Source organism: Tursiops truncatus, chromosome 11 (assembly GCF_011762595.2).
Source record: "Tursiops truncatus isolate mTurTru1 chromosome 11, mTurTru1.mat.Y, whole genome shotgun sequence".
Lineage (NCBI taxonomy): Eukaryota > Metazoa > Chordata > Mammalia > Artiodactyla > Delphinidae > Tursiops > Tursiops truncatus.
The window spans coordinates 75,604,813-75,625,399 of record NC_047044.1 but is presented as its reverse complement, the minus strand read 5'-3'; the positions used below and the strand labels follow the sequence as shown (position 1 = coordinate 75,625,399).

The 20,587-nt window shown below is 37.9% G+C and overlaps 1 protein-coding gene across 1 annotated transcript in view; it reads right to left on the bottom strand.

The window, feature by feature from the left end:
* PKP2 (plakophilin 2) overlaps positions 1-20,587 on the bottom strand; it is an 83,839-nt gene that overhangs the window by 32,269 nt on the left and 30,983 nt on the right. The window contains exons 5-6 of the mRNA XM_019935366.3: positions 11,767-11,974; positions 4,877-5,054 (exon numbers count right to left, since the gene is read on the bottom strand). Coding sequence (XP_019790925.1) covers positions 4,877-5,054; positions 11,767-11,974 — 386 coding nt within the window. The remainder of the gene's footprint in view (positions 1-4,876; positions 5,055-11,766; positions 11,975-20,587) is intronic.

Sequence of the window (20,587 nt, the reverse complement as noted above, 5' to 3'; positions counted from 1 at the left end):
CCAAAAACAAGAGAATACACTTTCTTCTCAAGTGCTCATGGAACATCCTCCAAGATAGATCATATCTTGGGTCACAAATCAAGTCTTGGTTAATTTAAGAAAATTGAAATCGTTATCAAGTATCTTTTTCAACCACAATGCTATGAGACTAGATATCAATTACAGGAAAAAAACTGTAAAAAAATACAAACACATGGAGGCTAAACAATATATTATTAAATAACCAAGAGATCACTGAAGAAATCAAAGAGGAAATCAAAAAATACCTAGAAACAAGTGACAATGAAAACACGATGACCCCAAACCTATGGGATGCAGCAAAAGCAGTTCTAAGAGGGAAGTTTATAGCAATACAATCGTACCTTAAGAAACAAGAAACATCTCAAATAAACAACCTAACCTTACACCTAAAGCAATTAGAGAAAGAAGAGCAAAAAACCCCCAAAGTTAGCAGAAGGAAAGAAATCATAAAGATCAGATCAGAAATAAATGAAAAAGAAATGAAGGAAACATAGCAAAGACCAATAAAACTAAAAGCTAGTTCTTTGAGAAAATAAACAAAATTGATAAACCACTAGCCAGACTCATCAAGAAAAAAACAGAGAAGACTCAAATCAACAGAATTAGAAATAAAAAAGGAGAAGTAACAACTGACACTGCAGAAATACAAAGGATCATGTGAGATTTCTATAAGCAACTATATGCCAATAAAATGGACAACCTAGAAGAAATGGATAAATTCTTACAAAAGCACAACCTTCTGAGACTGAATCAGGAAGAAATAGAAAATATAAACAGACCAATCATAAGCACTGAAATTGAAACTGTGATTAAAAATCTTCCAACAAACAAAGTCCAGGACCAGATGGCTTCACAAGCGAATTCTATCAAACATCTACACAAGAGCTAACACCTATCCTTCTCAAACTCTTTCAAAATATAGAAGAGGGAGGAACACGCCCAAACTCATTCTACGAGGCCAACATCACCCAGATACCAAAACGATACAAAGATGTCACAAAAAAAGAAAACTACAGGCCAATATATCTGATGAACACAGATGCAAAAATCCTCAACAAAATACTAGCAAACAGATTCCAACAGCACATTAAAAGGATCATACACCATGATCAAGTGGGGTTTATCCCAGGAATGCAAGGATTCTTCAGTATATGCAAATCAATCAATGTGATACACTGTATTAACAAATTGAGGAATAAAAACCATATGATCATCTCAATAGATGCAGAAAAAGCTTTCAACAAAATTCAACATCTATTTATGATAAAAACCCTTCAGAAAGGGCCTAGCGGGAATTTACCTCAACATACTAAAGGCCATATATGACAAACCCACAGTCAATGTCGTCCTCAATGGTGAAAACTGAAACCGTTTCCTCTAGGATCAGGAACAAGACAAGGTTGCCTACTCTCACCACTACTATTCAATACAGTTGTGGAAGTTTTAGCCACAGCAATCAGAGAAGAAACAGAAATAAAAGGAATCCAAATTGGAAAAGATGAAGTAAAGCTGTCACTGTTTTCAGATGACATACTATACATAGAGAATCTTAAAGATGCTACCAGAAAACTACTAGAGCTAATCAATGAATTTGGTAGAGTAGCAGGATACAAAATTAATGCACAGAAATCTCTGGCATTCCTATACACTAATGATGAAAAATCTGAAAGAGAAATTAAGGAAACACTCCCATTTACCACTGCAACAAAAAGAATAAAATATCTAGGAATAAACCTACCTAAGGAGACAAAAGACCTGTATGCAGAAAACTATAAGACACTGATAAAAGACATTAAAGATGATACAGACGGAGAGATATATCATGTTCTTTGATTGGAAGAAACAATATTGTGAAAATGACTATACTACCCAAAGCAATCTACAGATTCAATGTAATCCCTACCAAACTACCAATGGCATTTTTCACAGAACTAGAAATAAAGATTTCAGAATATGTATGGAAACACAAAAGACCTCAAATAGCCAAAGCAATCTTGAAGAAAAACGGAGCTGGAGGAATCAGGCTCCCAGACTTCAGACTATACTACAAAGCTACAGTAATCAAGACAGTATGGTACTGGCACAAAAACAGAAATATAGATCAATGGAACAGGATAGAAAGCCCAGAGATAAACCCACACACATATGGTCACCTTATCTTTGATAAAGGAGGCAAGAATATACCATGGAGAAAAGATAGCCTCTTCAATACGTGGTACTGGGAAAACTGGACAGCTACATTGAAAGAATGAAATTAGAACACTTCCTAACACCATACCTAAAATAAACTCAAAATGGATTAAAGACCTAAATGTAAGCCCAGACACTATCAAACTCTTAGAGGAAAACATAGGCAGAACACTGTACAACAGAAATCACAGCAAGATCCTTTTTGACCCACCTCCTAGAGAAATGGAAATAAAAACCAAACTAAACAAATGGGACCTAATGAAACTTAAAAGCTTTTGCACAGCAAAGGAAACCATAAACAGGACCAAAAGACAACCCTCAGAATGGGAGATAATATTTGGAAACAAAGCAACTGACAAAGGATTAATCTCCAAAGTATACAAGCAGCTTTGCAGCTCAATATCAAAAAAACAAACAACCCAATCCAAAAATGGGCAGAAGACCTAAACAGACATTTCTCCAAAGAAGATAAACAGATTGCCAACAAACACATGAAAAGATGCTCAACATCACTAATCATTAGACAAAAGCAAATCAAAACTACGATGTGGTATCACCTCACACTGGTCAGAATGGCCATGATCAGAAAATCTACAAACAATAAACACTGGAGAGGGTGTGGAGAAAAGGGAACCTTCTTGCACCGTTGGTGGGAATGTAAATTGATATAACCACTACAGAGAACAATATGGAGGTTCCTTAAAAAACTAAAAGTAGAACTACCATATGACCCAGCTATCTCACTACTGGGCATATGCCCTGAGAAAACCATCATTCAAAAAGAGTCATGTACTACAATGTTCACTGCAGCACTATTTACAATACCCAGGACATGGAAGCAACCTAAGTGTCCATCGACAGATTAATGGATAAAGAAGATGTGGCACATATATACAATGGACTATTACTCAGCCATAAAAAGAAAGGAAATTGAGTTATTTGTAGTGAGGTGGATGGACCTAGAGTCTGTCATACAGAGTGAAGTAAGTCAGAAAAAGAAAAGCAAATACCATATGCTAACACATACATATGGAATCTAAAAAAAAAAATGGTTCTGATGAACCTAGGGGCAGGACAGGAATAAAGACACAGATGTAAAGAATGGACTTGAGGACACGGGGAGGGGGAAGGGTAAGCTGGGATGAAGTGAGAGAGTAACATTGACATATATACACTACCAAATGTAAAACAGATAGCTGGTGGGAAGCAGCCGCATAGCACAGGGAGATCAGCTCGGTGCTCTGCGACCACCTAGAGGGGTGGGATAAGGAGGGTGGGAAGGAGACGCAAGAGGGAGGGGATATGGGGATATACATATGCATATAGCTGATTCACTTTGTTATACAGCAGAAACTAACAACATTGTAAAGCAATTATACTCCAATAAAGACTTTAAAAAAAAAAGAAAAGCAGTTCTAGTGGACTGTATAGCAAATAAATTTCAAGGGATACTACCTAGAGAATTTCTGTCTACTGAAATAGCCCACCAAAGCCCAGCTCATTTGGCACCTCTGATCCCACTCAGCTGGCATGAATGGTCCTTTTGTTCTGCATCCCTGCAGCACTTCACTTGTTCCTGACACGTGTTCCTGAAACTTCTGATTTAGTAGGTCTGGGGTGAAAGCTGAGAATTCTAATAAGTTCCAGGTAATATACATGCTGCTAGTCCAGGGGCCACGCTTTGAGAATCACTGCTGTAACATATTTCATTGCATTCTAGTTTATTTGCTTATCCCCTGCTAGATTAAAGGTCAGTTAAGAATTTTCTTATTCATCTTTGTAAAACTCTCAGTGGCTAACGTAATTCTTTATAAAAAACTGGCATTTGATATGCATTACTGTGTGATTAACTGTGGAGATAAGATAAACATCTTACCATAATAAATTCCCTCTGTTATCATCCAAACAGATTCCCTCAAGAAGTGAACTGTGAAACTAGAGAAAAGATCAGAAGGCAGAATATGACCCAACTTATTCTGGGCTGCCTATTTTTGATTGCATATCTATCTGGTTTCTTTTAATCCTTGGACATAAAGGACAATGATTATTTTCAAATATATATAAGAAAGCTTGAGAGGCACGCTTCTACAAAAGTTGAGACTAACGTTTCTTCCTCTTGCATGTGTTTCTATTTCCTCTTGGTTTAGCTGGCATCTGACAGCCCAGGGGAGAAAACAGTTCTAGCCATTTTTTCATCCCAATATTTAGAAATGCTGATCAAACTAATGTTTTTTGTAAGCTATTCTTGTGGTAAGACATTCTATCCTTTCAGGCTTTGTTGCCTATTTAAAAACTGCAGGTTCAAAACTATTTTTTTAATCATGTCATTAAATTATATTTTTGTGAACTAAAAATACAGCATGGAACCTGGCTTAAATCCTGTGAGACAGGAAAGGCCAGTGTGCCTGGACTTCTAGGTGTTCGGACTGGATTTCTAGTTTCTTTATTGGAAGACATGCTCTCTCTCATGAGCTAATGTGGGTAGCTTCTGGAATCAAACATGTCTGGAAAAAATACTCTTTCTACATTGTGCTTCTAGTATTTAGAGTGATGTTTATAATTTTTACCATATCTCCAGGTAATTGGGTAGAGTTTTAGACAGATCTGGATGCAATATTTAAAGTGTACAGAGAAAAGGTTGAGGGCGGTTGTAGAGTGGTATTACCTTAGGCATCCTGTGACATTGTAGAATATATCAAAATCGAGCAAACCATTTGCTTTGGGGTAGTCTCCTTCTGGCCACCCCGAAAAGGGGATGATGATATTCTCAGTCAGGGTAAGCAAGGCTTCTGTTACCATGAGATTCTTCAGTCTGTCATTAGAGGACAAATTCCACAGCAAACCTAGAAAAGCAAAGAGTACCATCAAGACAGTGCAGGGTTGGGTCAAAACGACTGCTGAAAAGATCAGTTAAGACCGTCACCCCTAGAGCTATGGCTACTTATAAAAGGAAAAAAAAAAAAAAAAAAGGTAGGGGGAGACAGCCCTTTTCCCAAGGGAAAGAACCTGTTTAGACCTCATTAGATGGCAATGGAAGCTGTTCCATAAGAAAAATTAAAAAAAATATATATATATATATGTATACTAGTGGTGAGACAATGGAATATTACTCAGCCATAAAAAGAAACGAAATTGAGTTATTTGTAGTGAGGTGGATGGACCTAGAGTCTGTCATACAGAGTGAAGTAAGTCAGAAAGAGAAAAACAAATACCGTACGCTAACACATATATACGGAATCTAAAAAGAAAAAAATGGTCATGAAGAACCTACGGGCAAGACGGGAATAAAGACACAAACCTCCTAGAGAATGGACTTGAGGACACGGGGAGGGGGAAGGGTAAGCTGGGACGAAGTGAGAGAGTAGCACTGACATATATACTACCAAAAGTAAAATAGATAGCTAGTGGGAAGCAGCCGCATAGCACAGGGAGATCAGCTCAGTGCTTTGTGACCACCTAGAGGGGTGGGATAGGGAGGGTGGGAAGGAGGGAGACGCAAGAGGGAAGAGATATGGGGACATATGTATATGTATAACTGATTCACTTTGTTGTAAAGCAGAAACTAACACACCATTGTAAAGTAACTATACTCCAATAAAGATGTTTAATATATATATATATATATGTATACACACACATATACATACTGAGAGAGAGAGAGGGAGAAAGAGAACTTACAATGTAAAACTATACATGTTTAATCAAGAACATAAATGAATGCCAAAAATCCTTATTGTTGTTTCTCTTAAATGACCCTACCACAAAGCTGACCTCATTAGTATAAATTCTGGGCTCACCAACAGGAAAGCTTGAAATGATCCTGTTGTAATTAAAGAGTTCAGCATTTTAAAAGTCGTAGTTTTCTCCCTTAGATACATACATATCTAAGGACATCTCTGCCTGCCTACTGCTCCCCACTGCCTGCAACTCCCACTTGACATCTGCCTTCCAATAATAGCAGGAAGAGCCTCTAGAATGCTTTTGCCTATGCCTGTCAACAGCAGGCTTCTCAACATCACCAATTAATATTTATTAACTCCTACCCAATGGCAGACTTTATGTCCTGCCAGAATTTATGCTGGCTCTACCTCATCTACTTCTTATGCTACAGTTTGGCAGAGAAGGAGAGACAAGAGCATTTTATCTACCTGCCAACTTGCATGGCCTAAGCATTGGTCTAAGACTGGTACCACATTTACTCACTTAACTTTCCTATTCCTCTTGAATCCCCTCCACCCCCAATTAAAAAGAAAGGCCATATAAGCCAACTCAGGAAGAAATTAAGATAACAGGATACTGTATTTCCCAGGGCATTTGTGAGACAGGGACTGAAGCTGGGTACTGAGAGAGAATACAAAGTGGCATATACACTTAGGATTTGTTTTTCTCACAAATTTGGTGCTTAAATACCTCTGATTCAGTGGAAGGACTATACCCCTATTGCTTGCTATTCCAGTGACTCCCAGCAGGTGTCAAGTTGCTTTGCCATCATTCATTCTTCAGTAAGTTACTCTAACTCGCTATCATCCAGGAAAGGAGAAACAGAGAGGGGACAGAAAGAGAAGGGATCTTTATTTTCTTCCTGTTTATGCCCCCACCGCCCAGTCAGTTAAATCTTACCTCTTAAATTTACTGCTTCATCTGCATGAAGGACAGAGGAAGCACAGATATACAGGACAGTCCACTTTATGAAAAAAGCAAACATGGTGGTCTTGCCAGAATTACATGGAGATATCACCTCCCTTGATATTAATGACGGAAATAATAGTCTGTATGGTTAAAGCTTAGTAGTTAATCAACCATACTTTTATTTGGCCCATCAGTTAGAACACTCTAGGCCTAATGTAGTCTTTTGGGCTTAAACAGTTTACTTTGTGTACAAGTAACTAATTTTTTAAATAACCAAATTTCCACCATAGCTTACATCTAGCTGCCATTAGACAGAGCAATGCTGGGTCTAGTGCTTCGTGAGGACTAGAATTCTGGCTGATGAAGGTCTTTTCCTGATCAAACTGGCATTTGGGGTTAGTCATGAGCAGTGTCCCTCCGCCACAGGTTTTGCAACACAATGACTTCATGGGTCACACCTCATCTTAAGAGGCCCTGGAGAGGGACAGACAGAATAAAACTCCAAAAACTCCTAAGGTGGTTGAAAACAATTGAAAGAGAGGTCTGACGTTGAGTTTTGGTTACTAAGCTATAAAAGAAAGCTAAAGATAAGAAAGAAAAGAAAAAAACAAGCTTCCTCTTCTAAATAAGCAAACAAATTAACAGCCTCTGCCTGTCAGAGGCTTAAAAATGTGAAGCATAATGATATTTCCTCTCTTTAAAAAGGACCACACAGAGCACTCAAAGGAAAAGTACACCTTACAATAAAAACCAGAGAGGATTAGTTTGAATAAAGGGAGTGGAATTTTCCTCCAACAGTCAATGTCCTTTGTAGCTTGTCATGCTGTATTATTTCTACAGAAGTATAAGGTTTGGGGAGTTTTAGTATAACTTTTGAATTTTTAATGTAGGATATTGTACAGAAGTGTCATGCTTGCCAAATTTCTGTATGGTACAAGGCTAAGGAAGAGCTTAAATGTTCACTAGAGATTCGGGATTGTACTTATACACACACACCCTCACACACATACATACAAAATCAATAAATGACCAATTACAAATTGGGAAAATGTGCATGCTGATATAGGACAAAGGGTTAAATATCATTAGTATACAGAGTTCTAATAAATCATTAAAAATTAAATTACTAGTAGAAAAATTAACCCAAAGCTAAAAGAGTCTAATATACATAGGAATGCAGGCTCTCTAGTAACTAAAGAAATGCAAATTCAACAACTACATATTATTTTCTGTGGCTATAGAAGACAAAACCAGACCAATGAGCAGAAATTCTGAGGATGGAGATTTTGGCTCAGTGAAAGTATAAACTTCTAAGACAGCTTTGAAGAAAACAGAAAGATCTGCTTATAAGATCCAGCACTATCACTGGAGCCAATAAAAAAAATGAGCTCATCCTTTATCAAAATATCGACAAGGGGGTTTAATCTTAAAACTAGAGTGTTTGAAGAGACTAGCAGTCACCAAATGAGCCCAGTGACAAATTAGAATCACACATTCCTGGGCCACACCACAAACTTACTAAGCCTGACTCCCAGGATGAATTCCAGGAATTTATACTTTAAATATGATTCCAATTTCTCTCATTGGGAAATTAATGGTTTAGATGACACTAAATAGATGTCCCTTTCAATGATTAGATTCTATATTCCCCGATACTGTATTATATTTAGGGTTTGGATTTTCATTTGTTTCACCTTTAACTTCCGGTCAATTTAATCATAGTGCCTAAATTTCTATTATTATAGTTCTCTGTTGTAGCTGTTCTGTCTGTAATTTTCTATCACTAAGCTCTCATTCTAGCCAAAAAGAAGGGGAACTGGATTCTGGTAAGGGATATACTTTGAATAATTAGCAATTATAAGAAAGATAATGATAACTGCATTATCTAGGAACTTATTGCCAATTGATATCTACAAAATGCAGCTACCTAGTAAAGGGATTTAATAGATATTGAAACCCATGTTTTATTAATATTGCTCTTTAGGACTGGAAATATAGTTATTTAACTAAATCTGTATAATGTTTAGTAGCAAAACTTGTAAATTTTATGATTAAATCTTCAAGGAGGAGCAGGAGGAGAAGTGGTTGTTTTTAAACTTGTTTTTCAAAATTATCACAGAGCAGGAGGAATATGTTTTTGCAATTTCCCTTGCATGGACATACTCCTCCTTTCACCTAACTTCTGTTAAGCCTTACCTGGAATATCACATTATAGCAAAGGCCATTTATTCAAAACTATAAATAAACTCAAGGTATCTTACTGCACCATTACAAATGCAGAATAAAATAATTATACATTTAAAGAACGTGCGTAATGATTTTTTTTTTTTTTTGCAGAAGCAGAGTGGTGGACAGACTGGGAATGTGCAATACTGAATCATAGAGGCCAGGCACAAGGTTACTGCAAGAGTAGACCAGAGAGATGAAGAGGGTTTGAATCAAGGCAGTGGCAAGAGGAGAGAGAGGAAGGGCCAAAAAGGAGCAAGGGAGAGCTCTCTGATCCAAGATCTCAAAGACAAAGCCCCTTCCTAAAGAAGTGTAAAAATGAGTCATTCTTTGCCCCCAAAACAGTAGGTGGGAGCCACTTTGATACAGCAAAACACCCAGATAATACTGGGTTCAAATCTGGCCTTGTTCTTTGCTAGCTGTGCAACCTTGGGCAACTCAACCCCCTGAGCCTCACACTGGTCATATGTAAACAGTCAATAATACCATACCTTATGGAGCTGTCAGGAAGAACAGAGATAAAAAATGGAAAGCCTAAGCTTATGACTAGCATGTAATAGAGGCTCAATAAAAAGATGTTTACAAAATAGACAAGAAAAGATTCACATATATGGTTACTCACTTTGTGGTTTGTTTTTTTTTTAATTGGGGTATAGTTGTTTTACAATGCTGTGTTAGTTTCTACTGTGTCATTTTGTGTTTCTAAACAAAGATATAAACATGTCTAAATTAGTCAACAATTTATTTTGAGGCCCAAAAAGCACTTATTTAGCACTTCCATTAATAGAGCTAAAGGAAGTTATTTAGTAGGATTTGTATCAAACATTCAACTATCAACTCAATTCAATTAATATGTAATGAACACTTTCTGGTAGGGATGTTTAGCTTATACTAGAAATCCTGGGAACTGCACAATCAAACTCCATTTGTCACCTCAGTAGATTATCTAAAGAAGACAGTGGTTTCTGTGGCATCAATACCACAGAACATTCTCTGTCCTTAGCTTCCTTCTTCCTACACAAGAGAAGAGGAAGTTCATAAACAATGGATTATTTCCTTGACACAGAGCCACACATCCTCCCAACATTTCTGGCTACCACACACCCTAACCTCGATCACTCTATTACCCAAGTTTCCTGTGAACGACCAGCAGCTTCTTTGCTTTGCTAGTGATTTTCACTTTGCTGGGAATAACTTTCATTCTCCTTCAAAACGCTAGTCCAAAGCCTAAATCTCTTTTAAGGTCCACAGTGAAATATATCTCCTCATGAAGTCTTTTCTGAGTGTAAAACAGAATAATCTGTTTGATTCTCTTTCGTGGTTCATAACTGTTTTTTAATAAAGAAAATGTTAGGTTCTAAACATGAGGTTTGGTTGCTATTTTTTTGTTTTTGTTTTTTTTTAATGCCAACCATCACATAATTGTTCACGTTTTAGTAGATGGAAAATAAAATTCACAACCTCTCTAGACTGTGATTCACCCTGGTTGGTACTTGAGCCTGCCCTCTAAATGTTGGCTGAATGAATGAATGAATGAATAAGTGATATCACTCTTAATTTCTGTAGGTGTTTTAATATAAGTCATGGATATGAAAGGAAATCTCTCATGGGACATGACAGCATGCTGGCAGAAGGGTAGTACGGTGCAACCCTTCATATAGTTTTATAAAATTAAAATATATTGAGATAGAAAAATGTGATATTTTGAGATATAAATGGATAGAGAGGATATAATGACAACATTTTTATAGAAAAAAGAATACTGTTGTATAATAAAGGATGGCAAAAGTGCAACATATATTCAGTTCAACTTAAACAATATTTATGGAGTACTTCTTTTAAATAAGTATGAAGACTGTCAACTATTATCATTAAAAAAACTTTTATATGATATATTAGAAAGGGTTAAGTTCTTTGGACCTTAGTTTCGTCATCCGTAAAACTGAGATTTAGTAGCCAATAATACCTAAAAATACCCCAAAACCTAAGGTTTTTGTGAGAATAAATTAAAAATGTCTACTACCTGGGACACTGAAGATACTTAAAAGTTTCCCCAAGGCAATACTACTGATGATTACACTCAGTAATGTTTCTTGCACTCTGTAATGTGTTCATGGAGCTTTAGCCGAGAGCTGATGAACCATTTTCATTTCATTTTCAATGAACTATCTTCTCTTCTATCATACGTACTATTCATTTAAATGAAACTAGTCCTCCTTTCTCCATGCTTCAAGAATTACCAAAACCGTTAGTTTAGTTCTATCTGATTATTTTAGTTTTCCAATCCATGCACAGAAGGGAGATATTTATTTTTCCAAATCAGTATTTGAGTAAAAATATAAAATGGAGAACTGGAAAACATATCCAGTCATGCTTTTTTCTTTTTTGGGGGTGTAGAGGGACAGGTAAGCGAGGAAGCTTGTATTGAGAGAGGTCCAGGTGATGGAAGCTGCATAGAACTTCTAACTAAAAATATTAACCAAAAGCCTCAGAATCATTTCCACTTCAGAAAAAAGGAATTCAAACTTGACTTGAATCTGGGGTCTAAGCTAGCAGTAATAATGTTCCTTGAAAGCCCTCTCAGATAACAATGAGCCCATCAATCATTTGTTCCAGGAAACCTCAGAAAAAAACAGATGATATTAACACATCTGGCTGGGGTGCACTGTGCTACCCCCTGTAATAGTCAGTAAGCACTACCTGTTATTTGTTTCTTAGTCTCCAAGTCTCTGGTTTGCTTCAGCACCTGGAGCAGCCGAGGTACTCCACTGAGTTCAGCTACCTCCAATTTGTTGTCATTATCTTCAAACACCAAGTTTCTCAAGGCCCCACACACAGCTCGCTGGATATCTTCATTCTGAATTTTGAGGAGCTGTAGAAGCTTGGGGATGCCATGAAGCTGGTTAACCTGGGGAAGAAGGAGATGCATATTTCAGATATTTATTAATTTTGATGTGGCATTAAAAATCTTCAATGTAATATGAATGAACAGATGAAGTTCACTGACTTTGTTGATAACTCCCACCAATCAATGTGTGGCACAACCTGGGACTCCAGTGTACAATATACCCCTGCTCTAAGGCAGTATCTCTCATCAAGGAGCTTAGAATAAATCTGCGAAATTAAGACTGAAACCTATGAAAAAATTAAAGGGCAAAGTTAAGTGATAAAGGGTTGAATAAGTGATAAGTGGATAGAAAGAGTTGAATAATAAAAGCCTTAATCATAATGAAGATGAAGAGAACTGGGAATCAGAGAAATAAAGTTTTATGGAAGAATATTATATTACACGAATTTTTTCCAGGACAGAACTATACAGTCAAAATAATATTTTATTTATTTTTGGCTGGATTGGGTCTTGGTTGCTGTGCATGGGCTTTCTCTAGTTGCAGCAAGCAGGGGCTATTCTTCGTTGCAGTGCGTGAGCTTCCCATTGTGGTGGCTTCTCTTGTTGCACAGCATAGGCTCTAGGCACGCGGGCTTCAGTAGTTGCAGCACGTGGGCTCAGTAGTTGTGGCTCGTGGGCTCTAGAGTGCAGGCTCAGTAATTGTGGCGCACGGGTTTAGTTGCTCCATGGCATGTAGGATCTTCCCGGACCAGGGCTCGAACCCGTGTCCCCTGCATTGGCAGGCGGATTCTTAGCCACTGCGCCACCAGGGAAGTCCTATACAGTCAATATAAATAACAGAAATCACTCCCATCAGCAGTAGAAATAAAAATTCATTTACCATGGCAACTGCAGTAGCAATGCAAAACTAACCTTAAATGCAAGCTATTTTTTTTTAATCGAGGTATAAATGACATATAACATTATATTAGTTTCAGGTGCAGAACATAATGATTCGATATCTGTACATGTTGTAAAATGATCATAATAAGTCTATTTAACATCCATCACCACACATAGTTAATTTTTTTTGTGGTAAGAACTCTTAAGATCTATTCTCTTAGAAACTTTTTACAGTCACCATGCTGTACATTACATTCCCATGACTTGTTTATTTTATAATTGGAAGAGTGCAAGCTATTTTTATGATCAATTGCTTTCAGTATTTAAAGACACTGAAATAAATTATGCAAGCATTTTAGGTAAATAACATAACTTTACGCTTTTTAATGTGCTATTTTCTTTTCTTTTCTTTTTTTTTTTTTTTGCAGTACTCGGGCCTCTCACTGTTGTGGCCTCTCCCGTTGCAGAGCACAGGCTCCGGACGCGCAGGCTCAGCGGCCATGGCTCACGGGCCCAGCCGCTCCGCGGCATGCGGGATCCTCCCGGACCAGGGCACGAACCCGTGTCCCCTGCATCGGCAGGCGGACTCTCAACCACTGCGCTACCAGGGAAGCCCTAATGTGCTATTTTAAAAATATTTCTTCTATACACATATGCAAGAAAGGGCATGATATTAGAGAAAGAACCAGAGGGTCAGAACTAGGAATAAAAAAGAAAAATAGAAGGTTTTGATTCTGAAACCTAAGGCTGTTTAAGAAGAGGCCAAATAATGAGTCTGAATAAAGTGACTTTGTGTTTTAGGCTGCAAATGTTATCTAAAGAAATCAGGAGGAGGATGCAGCATTGCTGAAGAGAAATGTTAAGTTGCAGACTGAGGGCTTTCTTTCTCAGAGGCTTCCACTAGCATCTGATTAAAATTTTTTTAAGTTGGTAAGAGCTTTTTGGTAAAGATCTCAGTCATTTTCACCATCTTAATGCAGACATTTTTAGGAATTAAGTTGCTGTGAATGAGCATAAGTTTCCCATTCAGATGATGTTCATCACTTATGAATGATGCCCTAACTGCACGACAGTTCCCACTCAGGAGAGAGCTGCACACCTGGTCCAGTGGCACATTTCACATTTTCTATGTCTCTCATAGACAGACAAATGGAATTTAAGACACTGTCTTCCAATCTTACATCTTCCTTTGTTAGGACTGGGGAGTAGACTAGCAAGTCAGGAATAAAAGTCAAGGTTGTAAAATAATCTAGTAAAAATAATAAACATAATAATAACCACAATACTAACAAAATAACAACTCTTCCTCCCACTTCTATCATTAGGAGGTGTTGGCATAGTGTTAAGAATTTTATATACATTCTCTAATCAATAACTTGCAAGAACCTTAAGAGGAAAGTACTCTTTTGGTCCCTTTAAGGCTTCAGTGGCAGCAGTAAGGAAGAATACTTCCACTTTTGGCTCCCTTCAGAGGAGACATTTGCAGAACAGGAGACAACTGGAAGACTGGCTATGTCTAAAGCCATTCTAATGTATTTGTATGAAAATGCTAATGATAGCTATCAATAAGATCTGGTCCAGCAGATCATCTATTTGATCACTTCATCTATTCCTATTATTACACTTCCTTAAAAGCAGAAAGGCACAACTTATTTGAAAACAGCCTGTAACTCATGTTTTTCACTAATTCTGTCAACTTCTATTTCATAGTTAGGTTTTATGATGGTTGAATTCATACGCTCTAGACTTCATAAATGGCAGCTAGACGATAGAAATATTTCATTACTTAATTTACAACTAATAAGTTGCCTTCTTCAAAATATGATGTGAAATGGCCTCCTGGCTAAATTGCATTTCCAGCTGTGATGATAGCATGAGTGAGAAGTGGCTAGTGCAAGCCTCTACTGCCCTGCCTGGGTGGCATGAATGGCTGTCTTCTGCTAATAGCACTCTAACCCATTCCCTTACCCTGTCACCTTTATCCCCTTGGCTTTCAGCACTTGCTCCAGCCTGGAAAGAAGGAACTGCAGACACCTGATACTCAGATAAATGCTGAAATCCAGCTACAGCTCTGCTCACTGTAGAATGTGACCTCCTAGTATCTGGCACCTACCTCACATTTAAAAATAGATTTTAGTTACCTTTATCCATTTTATCAAATAGATATATATCATATCAAATACAAGAAGTTGGTAATATTCTGCTCATTGCTTATAACTAGGGCAGTTGGTAGTGACTCCTATTCATATTAGTTCCAACGTTAAATGCACTGTTCTTGCCCCTCTGAATTCAGGGAAACAGGTGGGACCAGAGAGGTTGCATATGTTTGTTATACTGAATCCTCATGGGATTTGTTCCCCCTTTGGGAAAGGAAACAACCAGACTAACACAAACATCTCAGAACTTTAAAAAAAGCTTCATTTGAGATGGCTTCTAAATATGTGAAAGGGCAAAATCGCATATTAGAATTTTAACTTTCTCCTTGACTGTTCTGATTCTTTTCCCTGCCAACTCTAGAAGAATTAAATGATGAGGGTTTCTGGTGGCAAATAAGTTGAGGGAACAAACTCTGTTGGCTCACTCATGCCTGGTGCCTTTGCTCTCAGTTCCTTTCCTATCTGGAATGCTCTGCTCACCCTGCTTTTTCCGGCAAAGTCCTACTCATCCTGCATAAGCCAGCTCAAATGTCACCTCCTCTGTGAAGTGTCACCTTCTTTCTCTCCCTTCCCTCCCATTAGAATTAATCACTCCTCGCAAATTGGTATAACCTTTCAGGAAGGCAATTGTCAATATGTGTCAAAAACTTCAAACATATTCACTTTTAGTAAACTTCATTAGGAAATAATTTGAAATGCAGACACGGACTAACATGATAATAGTAACTAAATTATTTATAATATGGAAAAATAAGAAAGCATAAATGTCCAAAGATGGGGGAAGACTGGTTAATGATTAATTGTCACATATCCATAATACTGAGGTGTCCACAGGAGAGGCACAGCAATGTTTGAACTGACATTTTATTTGTCATATAGTTCCCTCATCAGTCAAATGGGGATTGTGCAACATTAGCAGTGTGCTAGGCCCAGAGTAGTTACTCCACACATCATAGCTACTACTATGACCATTAATATGCCACCATTAAAATGAAGTTTACAATATATATATATTTTTGGCCATGCAGTGGCACGACCAGGAATCAAACCCGTGCCCCTGCAGTGGAAGCGCAGAGTCCTAACCACTGGACCACCAGGGACCACCACTTTACAAAATATTTTTAATGTTATGAGAAAATGCTTGGGGCAATGTTATTGAAAAAGTTGAATAAAATATTTAATGCATTTCTGCTCACAGACATAAAGGAGGGAATGAAACTAGGGGGTTTGGGAGAAATGGTGAGGTTATAATGTATGAATGGGGCATGCTACTCTGTATTTTTTTAAACAACAAGCATGTATTTAGGCATGCTTTTTAAAAACAAAACATCCCCATAAACAAAGCTACATATTCAATTTGATGACAGCTGTGTACATGTATGCATTAAAAAAATCAGAGAGCAATACCAAATGATAACAATAGAAGGACTGTGGGCTTTTTTCCTTTTTTCTTTCTTAATTTCTCAAATTTCTTATAATGAGTTTGTATTAGTTTTACAATAAGATTTTGCAAGACAGTTATTGCAGTCACCGCTTCGGTGATGAGATTTGAAGCAGGCATGGAAACAAAACCAGCTTAAGAAGGGTCTTGCAGATTAAATTAAGGGATTTGTCCTTTATATTGCAGGCAAGCAGGGCAGATATTGGAAAGGTCTTGCTGGATGCTGTGAAGAGACTGGGATTAGGAGTAGATAAGAATGGAGGCAGAGAGATTAATTAGGAGGCAGCTGGATTAAAAGGATGATGGTAACAGGGATCAGCATCATGATTAGGGAGAGCAAGATGTAGGCAGATTCAGGACACTTTTAAAAATATTTATTTATTTATTTTTTGGCTGTGTTGGGTCTCAGTTGTGGCATGCGGGATCTTTGTTGAGGCATGTGGGATCTTGTGTTGTGGTGCTCTGGCTCTTCGTTGTGGTGCACGGGCTTCTCTTTAGTTGTGGCATGCAGGTTTTCTCTTCTCCAGTTGTGGCGCGCGGGCTCCAGGGCACATGGGCTCTGTAGTTTCTGGCATGCTGACTCTCTCGTTGAGGCGCGTGAGCTCACTAGTTGTGGCGTGCGGGCTTAGTTGCCCCGTGGCATGTGGGATCTTAGTGCCCCGACCAGGGATTGAACCCACGTCCCCTGCATTGAAAGGCAGATTCTCTGCCACTGGACCACCAGGGAAGTCCCCAGGACACTTTTAAAAGCAGCCTTAATAGGACTTGAAGACTGCATGAACGTGAGAAGTAAGGAAGAAAGAAGGTTCAAAGTCTCTGTTTCTATTTTGGTGTCAAACTACCTGGGTGAACTACCACTCACAGAGGAGTGAGTTATTATTTCAGGGCAAGCATTGTATGATTATCTGATTGCATTCTCACAACAACTCTTTGTAGTAGGACTGTTAGTTCCAGTTTAAAGGAAAGCTGAGGTTTAGAGTGGTAAAATATCTTGCCCAAGGTCACCCAGGTAATTAGGTTGCTGGGATTCACACCCAGCCCCTGGCTACTCTTGAGAGTCAATGCTTAAACCACCACATGCCCTACCTGCCAACCCAGCAGAAAGAACAAGTTTAGAAGGAGAACTGACTGGACAGTAGAGAAAAAACAGCAATGAAGATAATGTGTTCATTTTTAGATAAGTTGATATTGAGTTCAGTGGGATGTCTAGCAAATAGACGGACATGTGGTTTGGAACCCAGGGAAAGGTAAGGTCTGGAGATGCTGTGAGCCATTAGCACTCAGATTACACATTAGTGAAAGCCAGAGGAGTAGATGAGGTGGGTCAGGAGATGGTGTCAAATAAGAAAAGTCCCAGGAAAGCATCTAGGGAACATAAACATTTAAGGTACAGGTTAAGGATAATTTTTTTTTTTTAAAACAGAGGAAACCTGAAGGAGCCAGATAAATGGAAAAAGAGCCAGGAGACTCTGGGGCCAAAAGAAGAAAGTTTCAAAAAGGAATGAGGGATTGACAGTGTTAAATGCTGAGTCTTAATCAAATAAAATAATAACCGAAAAGTTGCCATTGAAGTTTATGATTTAAAATTTTGATCTTTATATTCAAACTGTAACTGTTTTTTGTAAATAACATTAAAAAACTATAGTACCATTCTTAATATTAATGGGATTTTGTTAATGCCCTTGGGTTATATTTTCACTTCTTAGATTTTCTACCAAGCATATACATGTATAGGTTTCATATAGTTTTCATGTTTCATTACTTTTAAAACTAGTGTTTGTTCTAGCTTTATTACAATGAATAAGAGCTAAGAAGGCAAGCATAGGTTTAATCCTATATGCAAGCAAAATGGTATTTACAATCAAATTAGTAATTTAGGGGATAGTGGAAATCTAGCCCAACTTGGGTAACAAGAGAAAATTTCATGTAATTCCACATTATAAAATGAAAGCATGTATAAAAATGCTGAGTTTTAAAAATTGGGAATAAAAAAAGATTTGTGTATAAAGAAGGTTTATTACTAGCTAAATATATTATTTTTAAAAATGCTTACTGGGCTTCCCTGGTGGCGCAGTGGTTGAGAGTCCGCCTGCCGATGCAGGGGACACGGGTTCGTGCCCCGGTTGGAGAAGACCCCACATGCCGCGGAGCGGCTAGGCCCGTGAGCCATGGCCGCTGAGCCTGCGTGTCCAGAGCCTGTGCTCCGCAATGAGAGAGGCCACAACAGTGAGAGGCCCGTGTACCGCAAAAAAATAAAAAATAAATAAATAAATAAAAATGCTTACTTATTTTTTCCATGGAATAAACATAGGCAAAGGGTCAGTGAGAAATACCCAAAACGTACATAACTTTTAAAAGTAAAATAGATGGGATAGGTCTTTTGAAGCAATACATAAAATACAGATATCATGAAGAAAAATATTGACAAATTTACTTCATAAGAATTTAAAATTAGGGACTTCCCTGGTGGCACAGTGGTTAAGAATACACCTGCCAGTGCAGGGGACACGGGTTCGAGTCCTGGTCCAGGAGGATCCCACATGCTGCGGAGCAACTAGGCCCGTGTGTCACAACTACTGAGCCAGTGCTCTAGAGACCGCGAGCCACAACTACTGAGCCCATATGCCACAACTACTGAAGCCCACACTACTAGAGCCTGTGCTCCGCAACAAGAGAAGCCACGGTGATGAGAAGCCCGTGCACCACAACAAAGAGTGGCCCTCACTTGCCGCAACTAGAGAAAGCCCGCACTCAGTAACAAAGACCCAATGCAGCCAAAAATAAAGAAAGAAAGAAAGAAAAGAATTTAAAATCATGCACAATGAAAGATATCATAAGCAAAGTTAGGAAACAACACTGTCACATATGTAGCAATGGATTAACGTGCATAATAGGTAAAGAACTCTTACAAATAATTAAGAAACAGACACACGTCTTGGGACTTCCCTGGTGGCACAGCGGGTAAGACTGCGCTCCCAATGCAGGGGGCCCAGGTTCGATCCCTGGTCAGGGAACTGGATCCCACATGCATGCCGCAACTAAGAGTTCGCATGCCACAACTAAGAAGCCAGTGAGCTGCAACTAAGGAGCCTGAGAGCTGCAACTGGGGAGCCCGCCTGCCACAACTAAGACTCGGTGCAACCAAAATAAATGAATAAATAAATAAATAAATAAATATTTTTAAAAAAGAAACAGAAACAAGTCTTAGAAAAAATAGTCAATGAATTAAAAAATGACAACTGACTGAATAAATACAAAGTCAGAAAAACATCAAAAAATGCTCATCTTCATGAATAATTAATGAAATGCAAGTGAAAAAAAATTAGTGGAAGCTCATTTGTCTGACTTACTAACTGATCTGCAGGATTAATCACATTCTCTCTTCCCTCTGTGACATCCACGGATTTTGAGTACTATCAAAGCTGTAGGTTAGTATATGTTGGTCTTTGCATTCTTATTTCTTCTAGTTTACCAAGAATAACTTAGGTTTCTTACCCAATGCATTTATGTCAGTTATACTTGTTATTGTAATTATGTAATTTACTTACCTATTCTGAAAAAGCTCTGTGTCTCTGAAAACTAATTTGAATGCTTTAGAAAGACTAGATAAAGGTGAAGAGCTTTAAAAAGCTCTGTAATTGGTTGTGGAAGAAATTAACCTGAAAGACTAGGTAAAAATATAAGAATCTAGAAGGATATGAACTCAGATGAATAAGGGCCACTAAGTTCTCATCTCACTCCAAAAAAACTAAAAATGGCAAATGAAACATAATCGGCATAGTTTATGTACGAAAGACAATGACAAACTCTGTAAGTGTGTGTGTGTGTGTGTGTGTGTGTGTGTGTGTGTGTGTATAATTTTTTAAAAGAATTTCTCTGTAACTCTGATTACCTGATCAGTTATTCGTCTTGAGTTCCAGAAATAGCGAATTTCTTCTATAAAGAGATACCTTTCTTTCTCCTTATCAGATTAACAAAAATGAACAAAAAAGAATAATATCTTGTGGTAGTAATGGTGCATGTAAATAGGCACTTTGACAACATGCTGGTGGGAGTGTAAATTTGTATAATTTGGGGGAAGATTTATAGGAGGCTATTTATCAAAATTAAAAGTGACTCACTAGTAATGAGGACTGGATTTACCTACCATTTGAACAATTTTAAAAACCAGACAAAACATACAATAGTTTCAAT